Here is a 25,974-nt window from a genome sequence, read left to right as displayed (position 1 = left end):
TTAGCGAGTCTGAATTCGAGTGAGTGCGGTCGAGGAAAATTTTCGCAACTCCAAGTACAAATGAGCCCCGAAAGAAAATTGTATCTCTAGAGGCAGTCTTGAGTGAACTCCGATTGTTCTGTCGACCTACGGTTACTTGCGATCATCTTGTACTTTTTGATTCGTGACACGAATGAACGTAGTCAATAAGTATCTCTACAGGGCGTCAGCACTTTAGTTGCTGCAGTAGATGCTGCGATGCTGAAAACCACCAAGACACATTGCATAGATGAAAATATTTGTGACCTATAGGCTAACTGCTTAACCTTGCAGCGCTGGCAAGGCTGCCTCCACTGAGTCAGCTTGGCTGAATCACTTTTTATAGAAGGCCTTGGTGCACAGGTCAGTAGTTCATCAAGTCAGAAAATCTAAAGCAACACTTACTCACTTACTTCGTCCCTTCAAGTGCCTAAACACATGTGTGCCCGTGTTTCAGTAGTATTTGTCGTGTCTGTTCGGGTGCAAGTACAGGTCGCACTTCCTATAAAATTTTGAACTACTCAGTGCATACTTGTAAGTACAGCAGTGTGCAAAGATGTAGGCTGAAGAAGACGAACAAAGTGCTGGTGCCTGTACTCTGTCTTTCCATGCTGTTCCAAATACAAGCACACTTTCGGCAATCTTAAAGGGTTTGTTGACAGCTTGTTGGTGCCACACCTCTTAATATAAAATAATAAACACTGCATCTGACAATGCATGTATCCTACCAAAGAAGCATGCATATTGATATAAATCTTGTGCACACACACATTTGCACCACATATTCATGTCCGTCCCTTCTGCATCCTGTGTTCTAGACACAATGCCGATTGCATTTATTATGACACATGTCTAAGCCAAATGCGGAGCTTTTGTAATACCGCAGTATCGTGCGATCGCGAGCCTATTTTTAAAATGTGGTTTCGCAGTCTTGAAATAACTTGGGCACTGCACAAGAAGCGAGTCACACTGAAACAGCCACTGTATGCAAAAGAACAAAACATTTATATACATGTGTTTTCAACAGTATTGAAACATGATTCATCAACACAAACAGATGCAACAAGAATGTGAACATTGCACAAGGACTAACACAGAGCATGACAATCACCATTCCCTGCAGCTGGTCGGGAAATTCAGTGCCCCCGATTCGCTAGGCATGAATACGTCTAATTTCATGTGGTGTAGCTAAAAGCTTTTATTTAGCTTTACAACTCCTAGATGCTGGTGTCGCAACATACCCACAAGGAATGAAGCCACTACAAGAAAATATCAGTGGCACCTTTTCTCGTTGAGTGACAGCGATAAGTCACACACCGCTGTTGCTTTTGCAATTAAATTTGGTCTAGAAGTGCGCTGTTGCTGTGAATAAGTCATCAAGAAGACAATACCTGGTTCGGACAAATTAGCATAATCAACACTTGAGCTGGCCGGGAGCTCTGTTCAGCAGCTAATGCCATTTTCTAGCACACGAACAAGACCACACAGGAATGCTTGTAAAGCACTCACAAGGGTTAGGCTCAGGGCACTGTAAAATCACAACAGCAGTATTATGTGTACTTTGGAATACTTCTTTTAGTAACTGGGAACTAATTTCGTGTTTAAGCACCAATTTGCAAAGGATACAAGATAAGGCCTACATAAAGAGACTCACCATTTGCACCGATAAAACTTCAAAAAATTATTTCTATATTTGTTTTTTTGATGTGTCAATAAGACTCCTGTTTTGTTAGCATCTGACCAAATGTGTATCTTTGCTGCCCAGTACATGTTCCTTCCACTTGCATTGAAGGTAGGTGCACTCATTGCATCTTCCTTGCATCACAAGACAGATTTCTCTCCTCGCAGTTTTACCTACCTCTGAAGTAACCATGCATCATGCTGTACAGTCAAACAGTGCAACATTCTAGACCCATTTTATACACATTAAGTAAGTTCCACCTGGACCAGCTGTAATTATGTCATTTTCCAGTGCTGTTATGTAATGTTATATTCATGACCTCACAATTTATTATATCCTTCAATCTTCGTATTTCCGAGCGAAGAGCACAAGGCCAGAAACATGCAGGTGTTTCACTTGTAAACACCAAACATAAGAGAAAGTGCAAGAAGCAGGGTGCCTGGCTTCAGGATTCTATAGAGTTTAATGTAGATAGTGGGCAAAAAACACAAGTATCGTAGCCTAGGAAACAGACATGGTAATACGAGACACACTTTGACTATGGCTGCCACATTCGCTTTCCTCAACGAGCTCTTCACATTTTCCAGCTGTAGGCATCTGGGCTAATTCTGTTGAAGTGTGGATCAATGTTTTGGGATACTCAATGTGTTAGTATTAAGACTAAGGCACCTCTATAGTGTTCTTAGCTGCTTCTATATGTTTACACTGCAAACTGAATGTTCATGCTTCATTTGCTATGCACTGCGTGTTGCAATTTGCTTTGTCCTCGACGAATATTTTCAGTATACAGCATTATCGTCCACTACTACTGCTGGAAGTTAGCAAAATGTTAAAGCTCTGATCACAGACCACACTGTCTGCCTAGCCACGAAACCTGCCTTGCCAAGGATGTTTCAATATTTAAATCTCACTTTGCGTTCCTCTGAAGCATTTTCAGGCAACGCTTTCCAGAGCAGTGAGCATGCAGAGGTTTATCACACGAGCCCAATTGCAATTAAGCCTATCTGCTGTGGCAGCTTGTCCCGCACCAAAAAGGGAAACGACAGTGACACCTACCAGTAACACTGAATGACAACAATCAAAATAAATTAGGGGAAAACAAGATGGCGCCCTGCACCATTGAGGATCCGTACATACTTTGAAATAAATTAGGAGCAACAACTCGATACCACATCTCCCAATACATCCACCAATGTGCCACTGAACTTTCAATAGTACAGCGTTGTGTTCAAAGACAAGCTAGCTCTCATAAACACATGGCTGCATCATAAAGCCACCATACGAGAAGCCGCCTTCGATAACTGCACAACTCACTGGTGAAGTGCTTGGCTTGAACTCAAGCCTACTGAAATGCACGTGCCTTCTCACAGAAGGCAGCACCGTCAAGTCTCTAGTGACCGGAGATACACTAGCGGCATAGTCATCTACCACGGCACCAACACACTTTGCAGACATCACTACCACCACAACCTTGTCTGACAAACGTCTTTGCAGTTTGAGCACATGTGGTGCTACAACGCGGCCTTAAGGCAAACATTAGCTGCCAGCAGTCAATGTCCCATCCCTGTCAAGGTGCCCAGTGGAAACACCATCCTCATTTCTTGGCAGTCAAGAGGTGACGGCCACATGCACGTGTGTGTTCATTTCCTCTACACTGTTACTGCGAAAGTCAATCCATGCTACTACGTTTCATCAGAGTTCCGTAACCTCACAAAAAGCCTGCCCTTCGTCCAGGGGTTCTGCAGCCTGAGTGGCTGGAAATCCGCGCTCAGGCAGCGCTCGCGCGAACCCACGACGGCAACAAGGCAGAAGTCTGCAAGCCGCTCGTCGCCGTACAGGGGACCCGTCCTTCCCTTGGCAACGACGGCGGTGTTCAGCTGCCTCACGACGAGCTCAACCACTTCCCGGGCCGTCGTCTCGGGCGTGACGTGAAGCTTGATGCTCGTGCCAGGCGGAAGGCCCGACTCGTACGCGGCGTACACCCTGAGGACACTGGGTGCCATAGCCGTCGAGGACGTCAGGATGTCTTCCGCGCTCTCCTCATCGTACTCGTCCTCGTCGTTGATGTCGAACGAGACGTTGCCGGTGGGAACACCGCGGCCTTCGTTCGAAGACGTCTCCTCGATGTCGTCCATGTCGTCCTGCGGCCGTTCCAGCACCAAACGGGACGCAGACGCGCAGCGTCGTATCTCCACGGGCGCGCCTCCCGGTGCACCCGCGACGCTGACGCCGCCCACTGAGAGAAACAGCTTGGCGTCGATAAGATCGTCGACGCGAGAGGCTCGCCGCGCCTGCGCGGACATCGTCGCGGGAGGCATGATGGTCGGCTGTGTCTGACGGCGCCGAGTGGGGCTCGATGATGTGGGAGAGGGTGCCGTCGAGCCGGGCGTCGTCCACACTGCGCTCATGGGGAGGCCCCCGTTCAGCGAGCGGTCGCGAGCAAACGACAGAGCGTCCATGATCCAGCGCATGCCACGCCACGTCTGTTCCAGCTGCGCCTGAAAGTCCTGCAGTTGCGTGAGCCGGCTCCGAGCCGCGGCAACTTCGGGTGCTGAGAATGCCTGCAGAAATTTGAACAAAAAAAAATGCATAAGAATGTGTGCGTAATTTTACAAGACATGTACTAATGACGCTCAAACAGCAAATTTAGATACGGCGCCACTGAGGCAGCACGGGGAGAATTGCGCTACCTGGCTTAAACTACATGTGTATGCGTGTATGCATATATAAACGTACGAACCACTTTAAATTCAAGGTTCTCAGCAGTTTTTGGCTATTATAATGCCCGCCTCCACCGAAGAATGAACGCAGCCAACCGGAAGGAGCATATTTAAACGGCAACAGGGTAGTCGACCGATGAATTGACCACCCGCACATCTATTACATACCTCTCTGTTGGCGTGCTGTGCGAGAACCGTGTCCGTCTCGAGCATGGCGGAAACGCGCGCGTAACGGGCGATGAGGGGTGCCTGGTAGGTGCTCAGGTGCACCACCTCGAACACCTGCACCGGCAGGGCGAGGCAGTCGGCTCGCGAGGTTAGTTCGTCCCTCTGGCCGGGCACGGAGCACACGCTCTCCACCGCCGGAAGCACCAGCAGGAAGCTGACGCCTTCCGCCAGCTCCACCACTTCGGCGTCGTACAGCCTGCGAGCAAGAAACAATAGCAGGGTTAATGGATTCTGTGCCTAAGGGATTGTAAACATATACTTTGCTGTAATCGCAGCATAAGTACTGCCGTGTTGTGTGCTGGAGGTGTTGTCGGATGTTACCGAGCTAACAAGCGAATAATCATCACAAAAGAAGCCCGAAGAAATGCGCAGAAACTTTCACGAAGAAGGCAAAAAGAAGCGAACATTTAATGAACTTTCCCATTCTGAAAAATGCCTTAATTGTGAAAAAATGACTCATATATGAAGAACAAATATTTTGCATAGTGAATGCAACTGCAGCTAGGAACAAAAGTACCGCGACTTTTCAACATCCTCTTCAAGCCTAGTCTCAATTCGGTAGAGTTCACGTTTTCAGGTGCGTGATTAACACTTTTTGTTGACTCCACTAACGTAGGTATTACTAGACCCAACACTTAACTATACAAGGTCCTCCGCTAACACGAAAGCAGTGAAGGATAAATGCTTAATGTAAAAAAAAAACCTACTATAACTACATTTGCTAGAAAAATGCTAATACCCCTCCCCCCCCCCCCCCCCAAAAAAAAAAAACGCGACAAGTGGCTGAAAAATTCTACAAACGACTCGGAGAAAAAAAACGATCACATACATTTATTTTAAGTGGAATTGGCAATTGTATATCGGGCACTGTGTGCCGGTTCAAGTGGACAGTCAACAAGATAAACGAATTACAAGTTGAGTGCCCATCATAGTCCCTGATGATCATTAGTAGGACACTGTCCAATGCAGTAAACGTTTTTAAGTCTCTGGTTTTTGGTGATCAGAGCACAGTAGTGAGAATTCTGGAAACAGCTCAGTGATGCACAGATATCCTACTGGAAGAATTGAAAAGTGATCCTGGCGTTGATTAGAAATGCAACATGCCCGCAGAAAATCAGGTGAAATCACCATGCCGTGAAAGCGATGCATCGTACCGGTGTCGAAAGACTAATCAAGCCCACGATTCCATGAAAGGTGCGAAAAGAAAATGGTGTATAAGTTCAAGGAAGTGGAACCGGCATAGCTTGCATAATGCAAGCTGAAGACACAAAGGAAGAGAGAGAGACAATAAAAAAAGTCACAGTTTCACCGCAAGCGTGAAGCAATGAATAGCAACAACTTGGAATGTAAAGCTGAGAACGGCAAGGAGATCGAAATGTGCAGCACGCTGCTCACACACAAATTATGCATGGAAACAACACATACAGGACGAGAGCCAACTAAGAACGTTTACAGCTTGACACATAACAAGTTGTTTAAACAAAAACGACAGACGAAACGTTATTACAGGTACAAATATGTGTGCGAAGTAACAAGTGCGCCAGTCGTTACTTCACTGTATTTGAAAAGCGCACTCTTTGGGCAAGAGGGGCCTGTTCAGTGAGCTAAGTGACCTCTGTGCGCACGGCGTTCTGATCAAAGCCGAAGGCGCGTGACCCCCCCACACACACAGGATAAGTGCGCGGATACGGCCCCTTTCCTCTACGGAGCAAAGCACGGGTGGGAGATCAACGCCCATGGGCGGATCGCGACGAGCTGGGCGCCTACCTCTGCCCAGAGCGCGCTTATCTCGCTGGTAATGCTGAGAACACGTTATTTTCCCCCGTAATAGATAGAAATAGCTTGCCATTTCGAAGTTTAATGAACTGCTCGTTTGTGGCTCAGTGGCTAACAGCCCATGCTCACGAACGAAAGGATGGACATTCGACTCCGCGCGCCGGAGTCTTTTTCTGGATTATTTTTATTATTCGCATTTTAATATATATAGATAAGTATTCATATACGGTGAGTGACGCGGAAGCCGGCGTCAAAATCTAGCCGAGAGTGTCCATATAATTGCTATCGCAATAAAACTCACCGTATTTAACCAGTATCCAGCCCGATCGGGCGCTTGAGCGACATCTTGAAACGATTACAGCTGATGGCAAAGTTTATGTTGGTTTTGCCAGTGCAACTGGTATTAACGTGGTGCCCGCGACAACTGTGAATTACAGCGAAGATACGGTACGCTTCATACCTATGCGCATCGTAGAGCTCAGGCGGCACCTCTAGCTGGGTGAAGAGGCTCCTGGCGGCTGCCGAGACGGCCCGCTGGAAGCGCAGCTGCGACTCGTCGGACTGTGGCCTGCGCTCGGAAGAGGCCTCGATGTCCGGTGTCCCCAAGGAACCGTCGTCGGCCCGCAGCTCATCGCCGGAAGGCGGCGACTGGCCCAGGTTGCCAAGGCTCTTGAGCCACTGCCACTCCTCGCTGTGGAGGGGACGATGTGCGCGATATTAGCGACATGCTTACTGCAACAGGGCGTCAGCTTTTGATGTGACCTCTATCATACATCCATACAGGCGGTTGTACTGAAGAGGAAGGTAGGGTGATAATGTAAAGAGCATTTAACCCTTGCACTCCCACCAACACAGGGAAAGATATACAAGAGAAGGACCCAATATCGGGCCTTCATAATTACGTATGGTTACCTATCACTGCTGTAATCCTGACAAAGGTAAAATAATTTATTCGTTCATTATAAATGTGGCTAACCCGACACGCGTTCGCTCGTTTGATGTTTAATTTGCAAAGATTCTACATATTCTACAAGGAGCGTGCTTAGTGAAATAACTAAAGACAGCTAAGGTGTTCAGCTTACAACAACAACAGCATGTGCAGCAGCAGCAGCAACAACAACAACAACAACAACAACAACAACAACAACAATAATAATTATAATAATAATAAAATATTGATAATGGTTCAGATAACATCCCAAAACCAGGATATGAATACGAGAGAAGCCATAGTTGAGAGCTCCAGAAATTTCTACTACCTGAGGTTCTTTAACCAGTTTGCATGAACCTATATCGCTTCTCCAAGCTTACTTCATAAGTTACAGCTACACATAATGCTGGCAAGCATGTATATCAGAGAAACCCTTGGGTGTATTAAGGGACAGTTTTTGCAATAGACAAGACCAGCCGTTTTTTGTTCGAAGATGCCAGTAAGCTTGTCCTGCTATAACGAAGGCCGCGATGTGCGAGAGTTTGTGGTTCCCTACCGTGAGACGTGCGGGTTGTCCCTGATGCGGCAGTGCGGCAAGACGTTTGGGTTTCGGTACGGCACCAGGACACTGATGAGGTCCATGGAGCTCTTGAGCTTCAGATATCCCAGGTAGAGGCCCCTCGGCAGGGGCTTGCTGCTCGTCTGGTTGTACGTAATCATCTCCTGCAATTCAGAGGAAGCATGCTCCGTGTTAGCAGTTACTCAATGAGAGCACATTGTTTAGTCACACAACATACTCCCTTAAATCTCTTATACTTGCACTGCTAGAATGATTCTGAAATAAGTTATTTCTACATAGTTAAGTTCTGGCTCCAAAACATCAATCCTGGATGAAGCGAGAGACCAATAACAAAGATCTGCAAGGGAAATCACCCTTTCTATCAGACAGAACTTCCCAAGTACGTGAAGCGAGAGTAAACGACTGAAATATAGAAACGAGAATTGTTCTGTTAGGTGTTTCACGCTGGAGCCTATATATTCTCAATATGAAGGCTGTCAAGACAACCGTATAAATCGCATTGTGTCTTTTTATTGCGATAGCAAATATATGGACAGTATATTGGCTGGATTTTGCCATCGCCGCCGCCGTCATTCACGTATATGTATATGTATATACACGGGGAAGGATGCGCTAGCCTTTCCCGAGCGAACATCGCCTTTCACACTGGGGTCATCCGCGCACGCTTATGTCTTAAGCGAACAGGGGGGAGGAGGGTGAGCTATCACGGGAGGAATCAGCCTGCTGCTCTTGCCCCCACAGCAGGCAGGAACTTCTAGGAGCTGCGCTATCAACACAAAAAAAAAAACGGTGCCAAAAGTCTACCTGGAGCAGCCGCCCACTTATAGATATGCTATACATACACAAACTTCTACCAGCGGTGAAACACAACATATTTCCCTTAGTACCAGCATGCGCTGCCCACGAGAGGCGCTTCTCGTCAACGCCGTCACTACGCACGAGCCTCGTGGTCACCTATTGCAGCTGCACCACAGGGAACTTGGTCACTTAGCAATTACACTTTTACTGCAATTACTATTGCTCCTAAAAATGCTAGCCTTGCTTCATAGAACACTCGAATATGTTGCTATCGCATTCGTGCTTTGCCCTATTTAGCGAAACTGTGACTTTTTTTAGGCATGCAGTCAGAATGATTTCATGCTGCAACATACACAGCATAAAAACCTGCGAGTTCATGTCTGTGGCGTTAGTGGCCTCTGCCACGACATTAGAAAGTTTCACAGATACAGAAATTAGCGTCGGACGTGTACCTGAATGGAGGAGACGAGCAGCTCGGAGGCTGACGGCAGCTCTCCGCCGTCGCTGACGCTGGGCATGCGTCGCTGGATCTTGGCCAGGGGTATCCACCGGACCGACAGAGCACTCACCGTCTTCGGCTCGCTCACATACTTGACCACGCACACGACCGCCGTGCCCTCGTAGTCTCGCAGTGGCTTGTAATAGACCTGGCCCAGGTCTTGCACGCCCAGCGCAGACTGCACGAAAAGAAATGCACAGGCTATGGGGTGAGTTACAACCAGTCGAAAAGAGGCGTAGTTTTTTGCTTTGTGTATAGTTAGTGGCAGCTGAGTTTCCTATAAATTCCCTGGACAAAACTCTGGTGTTAGAGTCAATGGGAGCTGCAATGCATGGCATTTCAGCCAGCATATAAATTATGAGTAGTACACAGAGTCATCTAATGATCATTCTTTTGGCTTCATTTGACTCCATGAAGCCTGCAACGGCTTCGTCGTGAGACGATTTTCAGCAAATGTTGAGCAGTTCCATTTAACCACCGTAACCTGTTTAGGTTGAAGAATTCAAATCGGCTTCCGTGGTTGGCAACGATCCAGTCTTTTATCTGAAACAAACGCCAAAACACACCAATAAAGAAAGTCACAAGCGCGTTTGAAGCCACAAGTAGGAAGATTAGGTAAATCTGTGTACTAACAACACCAGCCGGACTTTTATGGTGGTGTTGGTATGGGTTGGGGGGGTGTAGAAGTCTAGGTGTTGTTGGTACTAACTATCATGTCCATGGTTGCTGAATGACTGCAGTGCCAGAGTTCCCTCTAGTAAATATTGTAAGAGACTGTATGGTCATAATCGTGTCGCTTCGCGAATTCGCACAGACGTGGGAGACCTGTTTCCAAGGCCCACTTTACCTGCATTTGTTCGACGGTCTGCAGCAGCTTGCTGCGAAAATGCACGTTCGAGGAACTGTGACTCTTCTCCATGTCCAGCCGGAGCGTCTTCACGTCGTCCCACGTGCACGCAACCTGAAAAGACATTCGCGGGATCGTCAGAAACGCATGCGATATGCAGCCGTACGTTATAATTGCCACTAATGCCCCATGCTGTATTCATACAGAATGGCCTGCACTAGCCATGCATGTCGCTAGGCGAGCACGCGAGTAGCTTCGAAGAGAACTCAGCGCAGCTGATTAAACACTGCATGCATGATCAAAAAGTCCTAAAAGCATCACACAAATATCCCAGGTCTATCGTGGTGTAGCACTGGGCTATCTTTTGTGCACCAACCTAATCTCGGATACCGCGAAAATCGCCATCGACACAACAAAGGTATTTTAGTTGCCAGCATGTGCCGCATCACCAGGGAGGGCATAAACAAAGTCGAAGGAACCTTCCACACGGTCCCGAAAATTCATTAGTGCTACACTGAAACCCCCTTATATATAAACAAAGTTGCATCTCAGATAATAATGGGTTCGTTATATGAAAAATTCGTTATAAAAGATCACTCCAAGCCTGTTATTGCTCGATCATTTCTATTTACTTCGTTATAACCGATATTTTCTTATATCCAGGTTCTTCACATGGAGGATCAAGTGTATTCCCAAGCTATATAACCCGAACAAATGACCGTGCAATAACCATGAATAACATGGCAGTTCAGTGAGAGATGACTCCAAGTCTGCTTGCCTTCATGAGCCAGTGGAAGTCAGTCTGGAAGGAGGCCGGGTAGCAGTCGTCCACTTCTAAAATGGGCAGCGTCTCTTCGGTGGTGACCAGGATGCGGTCCTCGTTGTAGAACAGGCACGCCAGGTACACGCCCCGCTTCAAGGTGCGCTGGAACTTGGGTGCTGCCGCGAACAACTGACGAATGCTCTTGCGCATCTGCCGCCTCTGCGCGATGACCCAACGACAAGCAAACGCTAAGTTGAAGCACGTCACATTTCAGTGAAAACTATTCGCGAACCATTCATGCTATGCACAAACTCTGATGCTCCTTGTAAAAGTGAGCATCGCCCCCCTCCCCGCGAAACGGGCTTGCCCATTGCAGTCGAGAATTAAAGCTGATTCATGCACACTGATGAGCATTATACTAACAATCTTCTGGAGAATCGCCATTTCCTCGTCTCCCCAGAAAAAGTGGAATGTTCTCCAAACGTGGGGACAGCCTATCGGGATCCCCTGCTTGTCTCACATGGTAGTCATCCCCACCCCTTTCCCCACCGTAAATTGAAACGATAGACAACCCCACTTCACATATATCACAACGCACAACAATTATACCAGTAACTAGTTAGGGTTCAAACGTAGACTCCCTGGAAAACAAAGATGTCTTCGCACCGCGAGTCTCCTACGAGGCATATTTTAGGTGCAGATATATCTCTTGCAAAGTTGGGTTTTATTCTCACCAGCGCTTGCGTAAAATACTGCAGCAAATGTGCACGTGGCATTATTGCAAGAGAGAAGTAAATGACGACTTTAAGCACTGCAGTGTCCGCAAATACGCGCCCGGGCCAGCCCGCCATAAAAAGTGAGCGCTGGGATATAAACAGTGCTGTGCCAAACTCTCGAGTTATTTCGTGCACCATCGGAGCTGCAGGTTCCATTTGATATAGATAGGTTCAGAACCTGAAGCGGATATTGGGACATGAGGTATATAGGAGCGGCGGCAAAATGAAGCGAACAAGCGTCACTTTCTTGTCTATCTGCCCCAACAGTGCCTTCATATTCACAGTTCGCGCGTTTCTGCATTTGTGACGACTTAGCGGGCAATGAATACACCGTGTTATGCGCTAACAAACAGGGCGCTAGAAACTCGCATATACAAGCACAGCCATGCATTTATTTTAAGTGTGATATGTGAAAGATGGCCGATGATTTTTTTTTTTGCCAGGTAATGAAGAAAGTTACAGTTTCACCCGATGGGCGAAGAAATGAATCCGATAGCAACATGTTCGAATGTTTTACGAAGCAAGGCTAGCATTTTTAGGAGGCTATATTAATTCTAGTAAACATGTCCTTGCTAAGTAACCAAGTTTCCTACGGCGCGGCCATAGCGACAAATTGCAATGTTATGCGATGCGAGGCTGGCAGTCAACTCATTGAGATCCGATCTCGCTTAACTTCACAAAATTCTGGTGTAAGAAAACACCACCGCTCCAGGTACACTTTTGGCACCGTTTGTTCGTGTTGAGAGCGGCAGCTCCCGCCTGCTGCGGAGGCACAAGCCGCGCGCTGATCATTGCCGCGATAGCGCGACTACCATGAGCTCCTCCCCTCCCCTCCCCCCTCGTTCACTCCCGAGATAAACACGCGCGCGGACGAGCCCGGCCGGAAAGGCAATGCTCCCTCCGCAGAATGAGGAGGCTAGGAGTATCCTTACCCTTATAAATCAATATACATATACGTTAACGACGGTGGAGGTGACGGCGAAACCCAGCCGACACTGTCCATACTTCTGCTACCGGAATTAGTCAATGTAGCCAACCGGAAGCCAAGTTCGAGCGCACGTACCTGCTGCATGGGCGTGGTGTCGCACAGCTCCCCGGAGCCTCCGAGAGCCGTGGCGGTGCCCATGGCGGCGGACGTGTTCATCTTCTGCATCTCGGAGCCGCCGTGCAGAGGCCGCGACTCCATCACTTGGAGGAAGAGCGAGTCGAGCCGGTCGATGCGACCAGTCCACCGCGGTGAGCAGTCCTCCCCGTCACGCCAACCTGATTATAAAAAGAGAGCGTTGAAGCGCTTACGACCAGGTGCCGACGTGTGGCACTTCCCGCGATGGTACGCCCTGTTACTTCGATAAATAAAAGCACGCAGAAAGAGACAGGGCAACCACCTTTTGTTCGTCCTGTCCATGGCGCACTGGCGTAGCCCGAGGGAGAGCGGGGGGTTCATCCCTTTGCCTTCCTTTCGGGCTACGCCAGTGCATAAAGACAGTGTGCCAAGCGCCATGCCCGACGTAGTGCAGCCATGGCCAGAATTGGCACGCCCCATTATTTCTAAAATGATCGGTCCTTACTCGACGGCCTGGCGCAGAGAGGCCACGAGGTCTGGTACGCGCTGAAGCCCTTGGCGTTGCCGGCGGCCACGCGCACGTGGTAGGGCGTGCCTTTCTCCAGGTCCCGGATAACGTACTCCAGGAACTGCACGTCGGTCAGCTCCCTGGAGCCGACGCCTTGGGAGAAGTCCTCGCGTTCGCACCACTCCACTGCGAGCAACGAGGATGAATCGTGATAAATGCCCGCTAGTAACTCAGTTTTACTGCACGAATACTCATAGGCGTGTGCACAGAGACTGCAATCGCCCCCCCACCCCCCTCGCTATTCACCTAAGGGGGGCGCCAAGTCAGTCCCATATCTTTCGTGTCTGTCCTGTGATGTCGTCTGTCTCGTCATTGTTAATTGTGCGACGTCATCGCTTTCAAAGTTATCGAAGATAGTTGCGGCCGGGAATACCTGTTGTTGAACTTCAAGTAGGCCTAATTGTCTCCCACATTTATTCCTTCAAAAACCGAGGAAGAAGAAGCAGGTCGTTATAGGCAGGACGTCAGTGCACCACTTTCATGTTTTCCATTTGTTGGTGCTCGCGGCTAGGCCGAGCTAAGAGACTAGAGGCAACACGAGCCCCAAACAACAACTGAACTGTTACTCACTCCAAAGCTCACGAAGAAAAGTCACGTGGTTCCTCGTGCATGCGCTCTTGACATTGCACCCAGAGGCATGGCAAAGCTTAATTTCTCTAGGACACGCCCACTTGATGGGGGAGAGGGTGAAAATGGGCATCCCTTAATGCAAACGCCTTCGCACGCCTATGCGCTTACAGTGTGTCATTTCTGTAATACGCGCCACCGTCTTGCCCCAAGCGAGACGGCGGCGCGAGCACTTACCTCTGTACTTCGTGACGAAGGCCCTCGCTTGCACAGCGGCCAGCGGTGGCTCGGAAAAGCGCACCCGGAGCGACTGGGTGCCGACCACTTCCAGAGTCACTCGGCTTGGCGGGTCCGGCGGTCCTGCAGCGGTTCCGGAAAAGGTGGTTTCATTGACGGGAGGAAAGTCGAAGAAAGCAATGCACGTTTGTACGCCCAAGCGACGCCCGCTGGCAAAATGAAATGGAACCAATATTAGAAAAAAAAAAAAAAAACGAGAGCTTACGGAGTTCGTCGAAACCGGCCTTCATTTCCGAGATCAGCTCTAGACGCCTTTTCCATAGACTCAGCTGGCGCTCCTTTTCCTGCGGGAAGAAGACAGCGTGAAAGAAGAAATGAGCATAGCGCGACACAACTTCCAACATATTAGCTGTTCATGCGTAAGCTAAATGTGTACCTTCCCCAATAATCAATTAAATGTAACCGAGGCGAAGGAGAACAAAAGACTCAGGTAAGGGTTCAACGAAGGGGCAAGGAAAGTAAAAAAAAAAAGCGTTTGCCTTCATGTCCCTTCGGAAGGACCTGAGAACAACAAAGAATTTTCGACTCAGTTTTTGATAATATTAATCACAGCATTCCTCCTTGTTCAGCATTTCTTCCCCAGTCCACACCAGCGAAAGGTTAGGGTGGGGGAGGAGGAGGAAAGACAAGGAGGTTAGCCATTTTGGGGGGCGGGGGCACATAACTAAATTGATGCAACGACGACATATGAGCGTAGGTTCTCATTTTCTCGTACATACACGCTCAAGAAAGCAACAAGGAAAAGCGCCTAGTTAGTCTTTTTGATAAGTGTCAATAACAGAAAAGCACCGTCGCTCGCGACCCAAGCGTCTGAACGGCTCCACGTACAGAATAGCGGAAAAGCTGAGCTAATTGACACGCGTTGACGTTAAAAGACCGGATATGCAAACACGGAGCCATCGGAGAAGTCAAGACGCCGCAAATAGTTCTAACGCGTCCCTGTTCGAACGTCCCCGCATGTACAGGGTGCGTACCTTGAGCAGAGCGTTGGACAGGCTGCCCTGGTTGGCGGACGCGGAGGCCACACAGCCCGCCAGGTCGTCGACGCATCGGTGCGCCTCTCGGAGCAGCGCCGAAAGTTGGTTGGCCCTGGCCTCGGACGTCGGGAACCGGGGGCTCTCGCTGGCGCCGCGGGACTGCAGCAGCCGAGCCAGCGACGCCTCGCCCGTCAGAACGGCCACGTCGAGCGCCGTGAAGCCGTCCGTGTTCACGCTGCAAAAGAGCAGAGAGCTTGCTCCAGTGCTTCGCGGAAGGCTGCTGGCGAGCGGTACATATTAAATTAAATTCAATTCAGCTTTATTTCAGGTACGTCCCGAGGAGACAGAGGCTAAAGGTTTTGATCGGCTGACGGTGGCCTCTGCCCCCCGGAGTTCGGAGTAGTATTCATTACGCAACTCGAAGGACAGGCTTTGAGTTTGCTCTGCTTTTACGATTCGAGGCAAAATGAAACGTTAGCGATCGCCTTAAGTGCCTGATTAAAGATTTAATTAGAAACACCTCAATTACACCTCAGCACGCTCGAGTGCTTTTTTGTTTTTGCATTTTGCAAACATCCAAATGCGCCTGCCTCAGGCGGGATCGCACTCGCGACCTCTAGCACTGTTACGCAAATACGCTCCCGCGGCGCTGGTCCATAGATGCAGATAAGACCACGTAGATGGTTTATCAGATACGTGAGAGCTGCACGACACGCTGTTATCTGCGCACCGTCAGGCAAGCGTCGATTTACATCCTACATTTGGCAAAGACTAGTAGATACCACATTTCACGCTAAGAAAGACACTGGAATACGTTCGGGAAGCGCCATAGGGTCTATACACGGGGCGCTGGGGTCTATACGAAAATATAAATTGTGTTCCTACGTGTGTGTTTGTACGTGCGCGTGCGTGCATACACGGGAACAATTTTAAAACTTCGGAGGGTTAGAAGAGGGGTGGTTGAAATCCTCCTTCCACCTCGTGGGGTACGCGGATGCTGGGCGCTGTCACCATATCTTACGTCACAAACGACTATCAATAAAACAGGCTTGAGCACTGTTCTGTTATACCGCTTGACTCGGAAGATAGGGAACTCCGTGACAGAGTAAAACATTGATTGATTGATTTGTGGGGTTTAACGTCCCAAAACCACCATTTGATTATGAGAGACGCCGTAGTGGAGGGCTCCGGAAATTTTGACCACCTGGGGTTCTTTAACGTGCACCCAAATCTGAGTACACGGGCCTCCAACATTTCCGCCTCCATCGGAAATGCAGCCGCCGCAGCCGGGAATCGAACCCGCGGCCTGCGGGTCAGCAGCCGAGTACCTTAGCCACTAGACCACCGCGGCGGGGCGACAGAGTAAAACAGGACCGCTTGAGAGCGACGGAGAAACAAACTCACACGTATTTGCGCTTCATGGTACCCCGCCTCCAGTAGTTGTCCTGCAATACACGCGCTAGCCGGCAGTCCAGCCCGGTACGTGTCGAGCCGCACAACAGTCCATCGCAGTACCACCATGAGACCATGGAACAGGAACGTCTACAGTCTACAATCGGAGCGGTCTGCGTGGAACCCTTTCGCAATCGCGACCGGACCGACTCCCTCGCCGGACACACCAGCGGAACGACGTACGACACCGCGCTCTGCAAAACGGCAGCTGCTCTAGCAGGCCCGATGTCCTCTACCAGGGGGAGGCCCACTCCAGAAGCAGGAAGGAAGAGAGGGCCGCGAACCGGGAAAGCCGTTGGACCGTGACTCCTCACCCCTCGAGTTGTTCACGTCGGCTGCCGCTTGCCGACGACGACGTCGACAGCTCACGGCGTGTCGGCCAGCGCGCCAGAGAGGGTGAGCGATTTCGGCGGAACGGTTTCTTTTTCGTGTGCGCCCTGCTGTGAGGCTCTGTGGCATTCTTTTTTGCGGAAATGCCACGGAGAAGGGAAAAAGGTCGGCGTGCGCAAGCCACGAGCTCACGACGAGGAAGTTTACACTGCCCCCACCGGCGATTGGCACGGGTGTTTTGGTGTACGTTATGTGTGTGGTCAATAAATATAAATCGAGCGGGAGCGCGGCAGCCGAAATCACTTAGGATCGAAATGAGCGCACTCGTTGTAGACTTCCTTCAACGTGCGTGCTTGGACGTGGACACGCGGACATGTGATGTTCTAGCACTAGAGCGCTTTGTCCTCGTACAGCTGCAGAAGCACTCCAGGCGATCAGCCAGCCTAAAATCTCCGGCTGTCAGGTGTTCAGTACAAAGTGCCCGTTCGCTGGACGATTAGCACAGCACCACGGCAATGCGAGAACGCTCCCGGTACCCGTACAAATTAACACTCGCGTACATAAGGCAGCTTACGCAATTCCTTTTGTCCTCGCAACGCAAAAAAAAAAAAAGGGGGGGGGGGACGATGGAACAAGCGGAAGGACAAGGAGCTTAGCCTAAACCAGCTGGCTACACTGTCCCGGGGGAAAGTGGTGAGAGGCAAACAGGATAAGAGAAAATGTTGTTGGAAGAGAAAAGATTGTAAGAGACGGAAAATAGAATATGCGACAATATACGGTTTCGCCATGTCAAAACTTTCAATATCGCTTACTAAGCACGTTTCATGAGCCTCTTTCACCATTCAGCTCTATAACCATGCAACCGATGAGCTGGGGATCGCATCGGCGGCGTTATGCTCACAGTCACTCCATTCCAGCGGAGGTGCTTTTCGCAATACTCGGACGACTTTCTTTCTCCATAGAGTTAACTTTTTTTTTTTACCAATAGCACGAAATGTGACTTCAGGGCGGGCGTCGCTCGGCCTAAATGATATAGTTCAGCACAGACCACGAGCGATGTTTACCCTAGGCAACTCGGTGAGAACAGATGTGTCCGCAAAGTGGCATTCTGACGCATCAACGCGACCGCTCGCGGGCCAACGTTCCCGCGGCTTGAACACGCTCTCAGATGTTTCCAGGGCGCGAGTAAGTTTGTTTTTCTTGGGTTTGGCGAGAAAGTATCTAAACGGAAGGGGGATTCCTTTTTTTTTTTTTTACGAGATTCAAGGCTTAGAAGAAGAAAGTTGAGGGCTATGGGTCGGGAAAAGAGCCTGCAGAGGCTCTCTCGCTTCCCAGCTGCCTACGTGAGCCGAAGCACGCGTTCAAAGCCGAACTCTTTCCTTTTTGTGCTTTTTGGGTCCTTTCCCTCTTCCGGAAGTGATCCCAGAGGAAAAGGGTAGCAAGAGAAGATGCCGGAGAGAGTGTCGTCGTAGGTCACGCCGTCACGGAGACGAACACATCCAGAGCGAGGTCGAAAACGTTACTCGCACAAAGCAGGCCTCGTGTAAAACTGCGAACGCGAGGAGGCGCGTTTGTATGTGTGCGTGTGCGGGTGAAACAATTAGGAACGGCCGGACGCGCGTTTTTGCTGGTTAAGCTGGCCGGCTGGCTGAATGCCGCCGCGTTTTACTATACTATGCGAACGTAAAGTTTGGTTTAGAGTGAAAACGTTGCCAGTCGACGTGTTCTTTTCTCCGAGATCATTCGACTGTTAAGTAATTTCCGTGTCGGGATTCCCACGGTCCTAAAGTGGGCCCGAAAGTAGCCGGAGAAGCCGACGGCGTCGAAGAACGGTTACGTAGTAACTACGCGGATTTCGCATCCGCGCTAAATTCGAAGACAGCCACAGGGAAGCAAAAAAAAAAAAAAACGAACATAGCAAAAGAAAGAAACTGCACTTGAGTCTGTCTCGTTTCTTTCCGGCTGCACGTATATAATGACGAATTGGTCACGCAAAACTACTTCTACAGCACGTATATGCATATTTTTTGGTATCAAACTGCCTATTCGCACGCGTTTATGAAACCTGCTCCATTGACAGAAAGCTTTCATTCTACCACGTGTTGCCTTTCTTTTTTGGAATTTATAAATTCATTACTCTTACTCATATAGAAAACAGCGACATGTCCAATGCCACTTTTCTCGTGTATATTGATCAATCAATCAATCAATCAATCAATCAATCAATCAATCAATCAATCGAACAGTCAATCAGGGGTCGCGACAGCAAACTTGCTACATTCAGTTTCACAGCAGTCGTGAACACTACATGCATGTATTCGCCCGACGAGTAATATATATGGGCTACATCACTGAAATTCGATGGACAGATATTGCTTCAGTTGGCCAGTGGCCGTAGATATAAATGCGTGAACTTAGGCATCTGGTCTTCGGGCCTCAACCGAACCTATTGGCAAACTCGCAATTTTTTTATAAGTAATTTAGGAAGTTATGGAGTCGGACACCGTCGTTAATTGAAACATGAGGTGCACACCGAGTCCTCGCTTGACTCACCTGTTGACGTCGACGTCGCTCGTCTCGAGAATGGAACGGGCCCGTTCGATGTGATGGTGCTCCACGGCGGCGAACAGGGCTGCGTGTTGAACGACAACAGCTCCGCTCATTCCCAAGCTGGACGCTACTGCACTGCTCTGTATGCCACTCTAGGATGCGGGAACGGTGGCTACTTTCGACTACCACACTGATTGCACAGCATATACGACGGTCCTCTCACAGAGACATCTTAAAACTGTTACGCACGATCACTGCTAGACGAACCCCCGAAGCTTTATGGTGCGGCTTCACCGGTGATTAAGCGTATACAGGTCAACACTCTGTTGCACGTAGATATATAGTGCATAGATAAAGCTAGCCTGCCGCGAAGCAGAATAAAGAACAGCCAGCCCCGGAACGAGCGCTGCCTGTGTATCTCGTTACTACAACGTATTTAAAGGTGCATTCACATTGATACATTTGCATATGCAAGCCTAGAGCATTTAGTACCGTCATAGTTAATTTCACAGACAGTGGTGTAGAATGGCGCTAGCAATCATTGCATGCGCTTCGGTGATTCTATATAATACAGTATAAAAGAGGCGATAAGGACGCCCCCCCCCCCTCCCCCCTCCGCCCACTGATCTAAGGGAGCGCTTTCGAACTCACCCTGGAGATCAATGTTGAACTTGTTGAGTTTCTCGAGCTTCTTGCGCTCGGACTTGGACAACGAAAACCCGTCGAGAAGCAGTTCCACACTACTCTGACGCAGGCCTGACGTCACCAATCACCATCACCACCACCGGGGAGACGATGCAGGGTGCAGAGAGTTTTTTTGTGCAGGGCGCGGTCCGAGGCGGCCGCGGAGAAGGCAAGACCACGTGACGGGGGCAGTTGGTAGAAGACCGTGCAGGGTGGAGAGGAGGTGAAAACAGAAGGGAGAGAGGGGGAGAGAACAGAGTGAGGTGGTGTTTTGTTGTGCAACCCACGGGGGTGGGTGGGAGCGAAACCACAAAGACGGTGGTGGTGTGTATACAGAAGGTTGTGCGACCACTCCCATCATGCTCTGTTAGACCACGTGACTACGCACTACGCGACGGTCGCACGGAACGGACTCGGTATGGCCGGTGCTAAGGGAAATGCGGGTTGCTAAAAAATGGTGCGACGATACGAAAACTGGTGGTCCTTGTCATCGTCCTGCCTCCCATGCGGCTCCAGTAAGTACGATAGGCCGAGTCGTAGCGCTCTGCTTACGTCATCAACTATGACATAAGTACGGAATTGCCACACAACACATGTGCAGCATGGTGGCCTGCGTCATGACAAGCGCAGTGTAATGACTGGGCCTATTGTACTATGGACCGCAGAAGCACGAGACCCGAAATAAAGTTGGATTGATTGGCAGTTAAAGCACTCGCCTTTAAATAAAAATGCAAAGTATTACCCTACTTTATAATTTCCTATGGTACTATATAGTTACAGCGCGATAGCAGTACACAGGATGAGGGAACAGCGGACTAGGAAAAGTACGTGCATACCATTTTCACGTTGTTGTCATTAAGACCACAATGTTAGAAAGTCTTCCCAACTGTCTAGCTGATTAATTAGTGGCCAAATGGTCATCGTAAACCGCAATTTTCTCGCAAGATCACCGGCAGGCCCCGCAGCATGCGACCATCACGAGCGGTCTAACAGAGCAATGTGGCTGTACTTAAAAACCATCGTGCTCGTGTCGCACATAGATGTCGGTCAGCATTTTCCTACTGCACGTGGCAGCGCCAGAAACAGCACACCGACAAAGTGCTCGTGATCACACAAGACACCACGTGACACACGCATGCAGAAGAGAACAGTTCACTCAGTACAGACTCCGGTGTTTGATTCCTGATCAAGTGTTAGATTAGAACCCCTTTGCAACATAAAAATCATCCCAAACAGAAATACTCAGACCTGCTGTAAATATCTCCCATAGATATCATCTGGGCCCGAGGTTTAGTACCCCTAAAAACTCGTCACTGATGCACCACATACAGTCGCTGCCGTGCAGTATGTTACGATATGAATGAAACAAGGTCATTGTTCATGGACAAAACCTATCACTACGCGTGTTTCTTCTAGGAACGTGGTTTTTAGTGCTAACACAATCCTAGAACGCTAATACCAGCTTAGCCACGGAAACACGAAACGCACTGACGTTGTGGTTAAAGTGGCTAGTATAAGGTAGGTAGGTCATGCTGTTACATGTAAGAACGTGTAAAAGTAAATACCTTTCCAAGTATTCGCCACAGTTCCGTGCATCGCTCATAGCTTTGTGCATTATGAACAACGAAAAAAAATTGCCACTGAACAGAAAGCTTCGGTACAGTTCACTAGATAAGACAAGACTATAGAGCTTTAAAACTTTGCGTGCTATTGAAACGTAACTAAATATGCGAAAAAAGAGAAAACAAAAACACTGATGGGGACTTACGAAACATGGCTCGGCACCCAACAAGTGCGTTTTCAAACAAACAGTCCCAGACGAGGCATGCACATGCAGGGAACATACGGGCTCGAGTTGCCAGCGAAGAATCTCAAGTACGTCACAGATTCCGTGCATTTTTTCGTTACGTCTACAAGAACCTCGCTGTGACATTGACGAGAGAATCTGTCAGCCACGAATTACAAGTATGCGAGGCTGCGCGTCGCACGCTTTCAGTTGGGAGGTGCTGACGTGCTCAAGAATGCGGCATGCAGTCGATCGAGCCGGAGAACCACACCAAAATGCAAAAAAAAAAAAAAAACTGAAGCATGCTTGTAGGCCAACGCGCATGCCTAAGCTGAAGTACACAATCACACTGCGGTATGAAAGGGAAGCTATAGTGATGATTATTTGGCAAGATTTTGATTGGTGAAATGAACTTCCGGAGCGAAAGATCTTATGATACCGCCCAAGCAGACCCCGCGTAGATGGGCTAAGAACAGTAGCAAGGTCATTGGCCTAGTCACCGCACTGATTTTTATTGCACATTTCAAGCGAGATTGGGCAAGGGCCCTCATGGTTTGACAGCACTGTCTTTTCGCTGCGTATCCGACTTTTGCAGCAAATACGAAATGTATACGTGTTTGATGCGACTATGTTATGCGTTTCAGTCGTCGTACGACAAACGTCAACCAGATGGGACGTGTTTGGGACGTCGTTAGGGCGTCGTGCTGCGCGGTCACTGTGGTCTTCTCCGCGCTGATTGGATGACAGATAAGTCGTGGTTTTTTCGACAAGAATACAAAAGAGAATACCGCAGGCTCGCTGCTGTGCTGCTTTGTTGCTAAAATTTTGCCAAAATATTCGCATGCTGTCATATGGATTGTTGAATACGAAGCTTTGTATCACTGTTTGTTGATAAGCGTGAGAATTCTGAAAGCTAATCTTTAACGTCCCATCACGCGGGATGCAAAAGAAGCGCCAACGCCGGGCATCGGCGTTGGCGCTTCCGTCCCAAATACGCGTTCATACGTCCCAAATTCATACGTCCCAAATACGTCCCAAATACGCGTTCATGCGGTCGCCGCTTGTAGTGCAGATCCGAAGTTGGCGAGTCCAAAGCGTCTACGAAAGCGTATTCTACCTGGTACACCCTTGGCGAGTCGACTGGGAACGCTGGGAGAGTTCGGCAGCGCTCCCGGTCGTGGCACGAGGCCCGACGTCGGCGTGGTCTGGAACGATGCCTCGTCCGCTTGTCCGTTGGCGGCAAGGCACGACGCCTGGTGCTGGGCGGCGGCCGTGGCGTCCAGCAGGCTGTCGATGCTGGCCGACCGGCGCAGCGGCGTCGACGGAACGCCCGGAAAACCTGTGGCTCTGTTCGTAAAAGGCGGCACGGGGTGTGTACAAATCGTTTAAAGGGGGCCGTGACACACAATTTCGGCTCGTAATCGGTGTTATCTAAATCAATCCTTCAGTGTTAGCGAGTAAGTTGGCCAATTTTCTAAGCATTTGGTCAAGTACTCAATTTAGAACAAGTAAGTATTTTTATACGCACGCGAGTGACCTCAGTGTCTGGCGATACTGGCGCGTTCTCGAGTTGAGAACGCAAGCCACTTGCTAATCGAGCGTCGGTATTTCGGCAAACGACTGTGTTTCGCGGTCTGCTACGCGTCGTGTGGCCTTGAGAACTCGGCGATTTGCAGCGGTTGGAATTTAGGGAGATCGCAATGGCCCCACTTTATTAAGCACGTGACGTTGCTCACACTATGGCAATGTGACGGTCACCGGCGGCGGGTGGGATTTATGGCAGGCGTCTTCTACAGGGCTGATTTTCCAACGAAATTTTATTTTACAATCGCTTTGTCAGATATCTACTTTATGTTGCACATTCACAATTTTAGCTCCACTTCTGCAAAGTGTTAGTCCCTGTCTCTGCGCTAGGATGCTCGTGCAGTTCTGAGCCCGAAGACGGTAAGTTGGGCAAGTTGGTTGGGACTCATCGTGAACTTGTTTACAGCGCAACACCGGAAACGCAGTACAGGGAAGGGGCAAAAGAGAAAGAAAAGAGGGCGCTTTTCTTTTCGCCGTCTCTTTTGCTCCTTGCCTGTACTGTGTTTCTGTTGTTCCGCTGTAAACAAGTTCACGATGAGTCCGAGCACGATTATCCGTCGTCCTAGGCATCAAGGTTGACCACTGTACGGGCAAGCCACAGATACTTGTGCGGTGAAAATGCTCCACAAACGCTCGATTTGAGTTTTTTTGTTTGTCTATCTCAGATTGTATATAGGAGTGCTCGGGCTTCTCCATCCTGGCATCGCACAGTACGGCGCGAGTCAGTATGCAACACTTACGGGTCGAACACGGACGACGTGGACGACGCGGGTCCCGGAGGCGAGAGGAGCGTGCTGCTGGCCGAGGGTGACCGCTCGCCGGGAGCCTTCTGCATGAGCAGCCGCGCCAGCTTGGCCAGACCGCCGCCAACGCCGCCTTGATCTTGCCTGCACAGACCACGGGGAAACCGATTGGTCACACATCGGTGGTCAGTAACTGCAGCGGCTCGTAAGAAATCATTAGACGTTATCGTAAACGCTTAAGTATAGACTTCCCTTCGCGTGCTCGTCATAACACTCTGCTGACACCGCGGTCAGCCTAAGAAGCAGAGTAAGTAAAAATGGCGGCGGTTTTCCTAATGAAGGGACGACGACCACGTGACCTGCAATAATCCGTTTCGTTGGGAATAGAGTAGTGCATGAGGCAAATCAAACGATGTGTGAATGTTCGGCTAAGAGTTCCGACTTCAAAGAACTGTGCGACATCATCTGCCGGGTTATTTCAGGTACTGCGCTTGTCGTTCCATTGCCAACAAAACCACCTTCATTTTTTAAACGCGCGAACCAACTGACAAGAGAAAATTTCTGTAACACATTGATTAGAGACAATACTTGCATTAGCGAACCGTCAGTCACTTCATGAGAAGGAACCTGATCATTTGTGCCAATCCTTATTACCTACAATTTTGACGACGCTGCCCTGATATTCGTGTCTTGGGCATGTCACGAGTGCTTTTTCACTACTCCATATATGATTGTCAATGTTCAATTAAAGAGCAGTTGAGAATCATCGCCGGGTAATTAGTTTCCTTGTTTTCATGTGTCCTTTATGGTGCGCTGTAGCCAGGTTCGGAATTAATCCCAACCAAGTGGTCTTACTGCCGTGTATGACATTTAATAGGCGTCACACTCACTTTTTGGAGCTTCCTCCATCGCCTCGCGTGCTTCCCTGAGAGGCTGCCGACCCCGCCGACGAAAGGCTGTGACGCGGAGACGGGCTGGGCGACACTCGAATTCCGTCCTCGTCCTCGACCAGCAACTGGCATCCTGCACAACACCGGTACATGGGTGGCAACGTCACAAACAACGAAGGAAAAACAAAAAAAACGTAGTCATACGCCACGGTTCCCAAATCACGAAAAGCACAAACCATCACGACAATGCAACGGGCGAATCCACCGCGAACATCGCCAACTTCTGAAGAAGCTGTATACGGGTTTAATGGCTTCACTGCTATCGGATCACGCATGTAGTCGAAACCGAGAACTGATAAAGCCTCCCGTCGAGGAAAGTTGGAATAGCATCCTTGTTCTGTTCAACGTTGTTGCGAAGTTGTATTCTATATCCACATACGCGGGAGATAATTCGCATGGTCCGCTACGGCGCGGCAGTGCGTCACTCGATAGTAGCCACCTTGGCCGCGGCTACTTCACTCTAGTTGTAGCTAACCGTGGCGCCGTTCTTGCTTGGCTGTAGTACAAGAAAGAGCAGCTTCGATTGAATGCCCGGCCGCGTTGTATGCAATGGCGCTTCGCGAAGCGTGGGGACGCTGCGCCGCGTTCACCTTGAGAGTGAACGACGCTGCATAGTTGTTATCAAGCAAGGACCCCGCATCGACTCGGACGAGAGACAGACGAATGGCAGCAAGGTTCCCTTAACCATTCTTGGCTTCAGGATAAAAGCCGTCGTTGCAGTGTGTCCGCAGAACGCACAACCCCTGCGTAAGACGCGTGCTCAAAGAACGTGAGACGATTTGCTTGCGCAAAATGCAAATCGCGTG

The 25,974-nt window shown here is 49.4% G+C and overlaps 1 protein-coding gene across 3 annotated transcripts in view; it reads right to left on the bottom strand.

Annotated features, from left to right (window-relative positions):
- Positions 1-1,000: 1,000 nt before the first annotated feature.
- wake (ankyrin repeat and fibronectin type III domain containing protein wide awake) overlaps positions 1,001-25,974 on the bottom strand; it is a 194,576-nt gene continuing 169,602 nt past the window's right edge. For 2 of the 3 annotated variants that reach the window (XM_037430900.2, XM_037430899.2), the window contains 17 exons: positions 25,109-25,241; positions 24,216-24,362; positions 23,009-23,238; positions 20,073-20,177; positions 19,425-19,503; positions 15,087-15,324; positions 14,318-14,396; positions 14,053-14,175; positions 13,186-13,374; positions 12,681-12,880; positions 10,857-11,060; positions 10,079-10,192; positions 9,185-9,409; positions 7,911-8,077; positions 6,884-7,114; positions 4,588-4,843; positions 1,001-4,260 (listed from right to left, as the gene is read on the bottom strand). In XM_037430900.2, the coding sequence (XP_037286797.2) occupies positions 3,382-4,260; positions 4,588-4,843; positions 6,884-7,114; positions 7,911-8,077; positions 9,185-9,409; positions 10,079-10,192; positions 10,857-11,060; positions 12,681-12,880; positions 13,186-13,374; positions 14,053-14,175; positions 14,318-14,396; positions 15,087-15,324; positions 19,425-19,503; positions 20,073-20,177; positions 23,009-23,238; positions 24,216-24,362; positions 25,109-25,241 (3,599 nt within the window). In that variant the 3' untranslated portion in view covers positions 1,001-3,381. The remainder of the gene's footprint in view (positions 4,261-4,587; positions 4,844-6,883; positions 7,115-7,910; positions 8,078-9,184; positions 9,410-10,078; positions 10,193-10,856; positions 11,061-12,680; positions 12,881-13,185; positions 13,375-14,052; positions 14,176-14,317; positions 14,397-15,086; positions 15,325-19,424; positions 19,504-20,072; positions 20,178-23,008; positions 23,239-24,215; positions 24,363-25,108; positions 25,242-25,974) is intronic. The other variant, XM_075869179.1, reaches the window with a different exon arrangement.

The sequence above is a fragment of the Rhipicephalus microplus genome, chromosome 7 (assembly GCF_043290135.1).
Source record: "Rhipicephalus microplus isolate Deutch F79 chromosome 7, USDA_Rmic, whole genome shotgun sequence".
Classification (NCBI taxonomy): domain Eukaryota; kingdom Metazoa; phylum Arthropoda; class Arachnida; order Ixodida; family Ixodidae; genus Rhipicephalus; species Rhipicephalus microplus.
Note: the sequence above shows the minus strand (reverse complement) of the source record. Positions and strands in the feature narration are given on the sequence as shown.